The sequence below is a fragment of the Sinocyclocheilus anshuiensis genome, unplaced genomic scaffold, assembly GCF_001515605.1.
Source record: "Sinocyclocheilus anshuiensis isolate Anshui unplaced genomic scaffold, SAMN03320099.WGS_v1.1 scaffold421, whole genome shotgun sequence".
NCBI classification, from domain to species: Eukaryota; Metazoa; Chordata; class Actinopteri; order Cypriniformes; family Cyprinidae; genus Sinocyclocheilus; species Sinocyclocheilus anshuiensis.
Window position 1 is genome coordinate 198,782 of NW_015540859.1, and position 2,689 is coordinate 201,470.

Here is a 2,689-nt window from a genome sequence, read left to right on the forward strand (position 1 = left end):
ACTTGATTGACCTTCCTGAAGTCGTTACAGAACCGGAGGGTGTTGTCCGGCTTTGGAACCATCACGATGGGGCTGGCCCACGGGCTACGGGAGGGCTCGATGATTCCCAGTTGGAGCATCTTCTTGACTTCCTCCTCTATAGCCGGCCGGCGAGCTTCTGGTATCCGGTAGGGCCGCTGCCGGACTACGACTCCTGGTGGTGTGCGGACCTCGTGCTCGATGATCGTGGTTCTACTCGGGGTCTCACTGAACACATCCTGGAACTGACTGACCAGGGCCTCGAGTTCCGCGTTCTGGGTCGCCGACAACTGCGGTTCCACGTCCACTACTGGAGGCCCGGTATGGGCCAGCGCGACGAGTTGCTCGGGCCGGGGAACCCACTTCTTGAGCAAGTTGACGTGGTAGATTTGTTCCGTCCTGTGGATTGATTGATTAACTATAATCACTTGATGTATGTTGTTTGTTAGCCTATATAATCATTTTGTGCCTGTTTACACCTGGTCACTTCATGCGTTTTTTCTGCGCATGAAATGCATGAAATGACCAGGTGTAAACAGGCCCTAAGAAACAGAATTGTCACGAAGGCAGATAGCCGAAACGTTTGTCTTTTTATCTCATGCTTTGATTCCAATAAAAGACTTAAAGGCGATTTCAATTTTTTTCCTTTCTCTTTGGAGTGTTACAAGCTCTTGGTGCATAAAGAAGATCTGTAAATGTTCTTTTTAGCAGCATCATATGACCCCTTTAAAGAGTGCAGACCAACCTTTGTGATATGTCGTTATTAAAAATCTAAATCTAAAATATAAAAATATGTAGTTTAAACGACATAACATTTCATCACAAGCCCTATAAAGTGAGCACACTCTTTCGACGTGCAGTTTTGAGAACACTAAGGAAAGTGCACGTTCTTTTCTCCTGTTTGGACACTTCAAACAGACGTTTGCACTGCCTGTTTGGTTTACCTGTTTAAACATTCATAACGTGCGTTTTGTCTGACTCAAAATGTACGTATTCGACGCCCATTTCTGTTATGATAAACCCAAAGCGCACGTTAAGAACGCGCGTTTTTATGGCAAATCACACGTCGAGGACGTGCGTTTTGCTGTCAAATCGCACGCTTTTGACGTGTCAGTGTACAATCAGACGCCCGACCAGGTGTATATGAATACTCTGGCTTACCATACGTTAACTCTTCGTCTGCACGTGCTCTCTGTGAAATGGGAATCGCGGCGTATGTTTCCACATTTCTTGTTAGCATCTTCCATTTACCGCTGTCTTGTTTGTATTTGGCCTGTTTGGAGAAAGCCTCACCAATACCCTGACCAGCCGGGCGTTTGCGATCATGGGAACTTGAACACATTTGTTCAAATGAGGATGGGTGCATCCTCCAGATCGGTGATGTAGTATTTGGTTTCCCAACAAGGTCCATCGCTCAACACGAAATTAATTTGCTGAATGCAAAATAAACTGTATTTTCCTGTGCTCAAACCCGCCAATCTAAAGAAACGCTGTGTATGACGTTTGAGGTGATTTGTGAATTAACATAGACTTAGACTTATAGTCTAAATAAACAATTTGCAACTGTTACTGTTATAACACTTGCATACAAAATTTAGTATGTATTTCTGTAGTCTTTGGTATTATGCTTTTTTATAGAGTGTGTGACGTTACTTGCACTACTGCCGGTGGCAATAGACCACCGCGGTGATGCGGTTGTCACGGCGACCGTCACAGCCCTAGCTGTATTACATTTTATTTGAGCACAGTATCACACAAGAGACGAGTAAAACACTGGGGAGAAAATGTGTCCTGATTGGGGAATTTAAACTCTTGATATGTGGCAACCCCAAACATAAAAGCTTGTGGAGGCTTGTTGTCAATGCAAAATAATGAAAATAATGAAAATGTCCAAAAAAAATAAAAAATAAGGACGAATAACCAGCGGGTCATTATAGTCGCTTACTTACAGTCTGTTACAGACAATTAGGATTAATTACTCGAGAAGTCAAAATCGTGATCACCATTAAAATACAATTAAATGCACTGCCCTATTTCATTACATTATATGTCTATTCCATGCTGTCAGTTTATCACGCAATTAAAGGTGAGCACGATTTCTGTTATGTTATACAAGATTGCTTGTATGTTGCATTGACGTTATTAAAATCTTCGATGATTTAAAAACAGTTAATCTAGATAAACTCGTCACAATTGTTTTGGTGTCATTGTCAGAAAACTTGGTACTCTTCTGTTACTACCAAAAATTCAGTGTAACCTGCTAATTATTTTTATTTATTTTTTGTTTTTTGAAATGCAGACATAGTATATTGCGTTGATTTTACAATTTCATGAAAGCTTGTGTCTGGATTAAATCTACTGTCTACATGCACATTCATATCTTTGAATTTTTTGTTCAGCATTTAATCATACCATATTATACCATATTATACAATCTAACTCTAATGTTTCAGTCATGCACATATTGGACTTAGTGTCTGTTTTTGTCTAATTCTTTATTTTCTGTTCGTTTTCTCCACAGATATTACTGACAGGAATGAACTGAAGGCATTTTTTGAAACCAACTGCTCACAGATTTATTTTATCTTCTATGAAAATTTCATTACACTGGAAAGTAACTTAAAGCAAAAAGGTAAGATATGTTTGTATGCTTTCTGGGGAAAAAGAAAAA

The 2,689-nt window shown here is 40.2% G+C and overlaps 1 protein-coding gene across 1 annotated transcript in view; it reads left to right on the top strand.

The window, feature by feature from the left end:
* The window catches only part of LOC107687934 (ral GTPase-activating protein subunit alpha-2-like), a 202,091-nt gene that overhangs the window by 40,056 nt on the left and 159,346 nt on the right, over positions 1–2,689 (top strand). Inside the window, exon 2 of the mRNA XM_016485423.1 lies at positions 2,540–2,650. Coding sequence (XP_016340909.1) covers positions 2,540–2,650 — 111 coding nt within the window. The remainder of the gene's footprint in view (positions 1–2,539; positions 2,651–2,689) is intronic.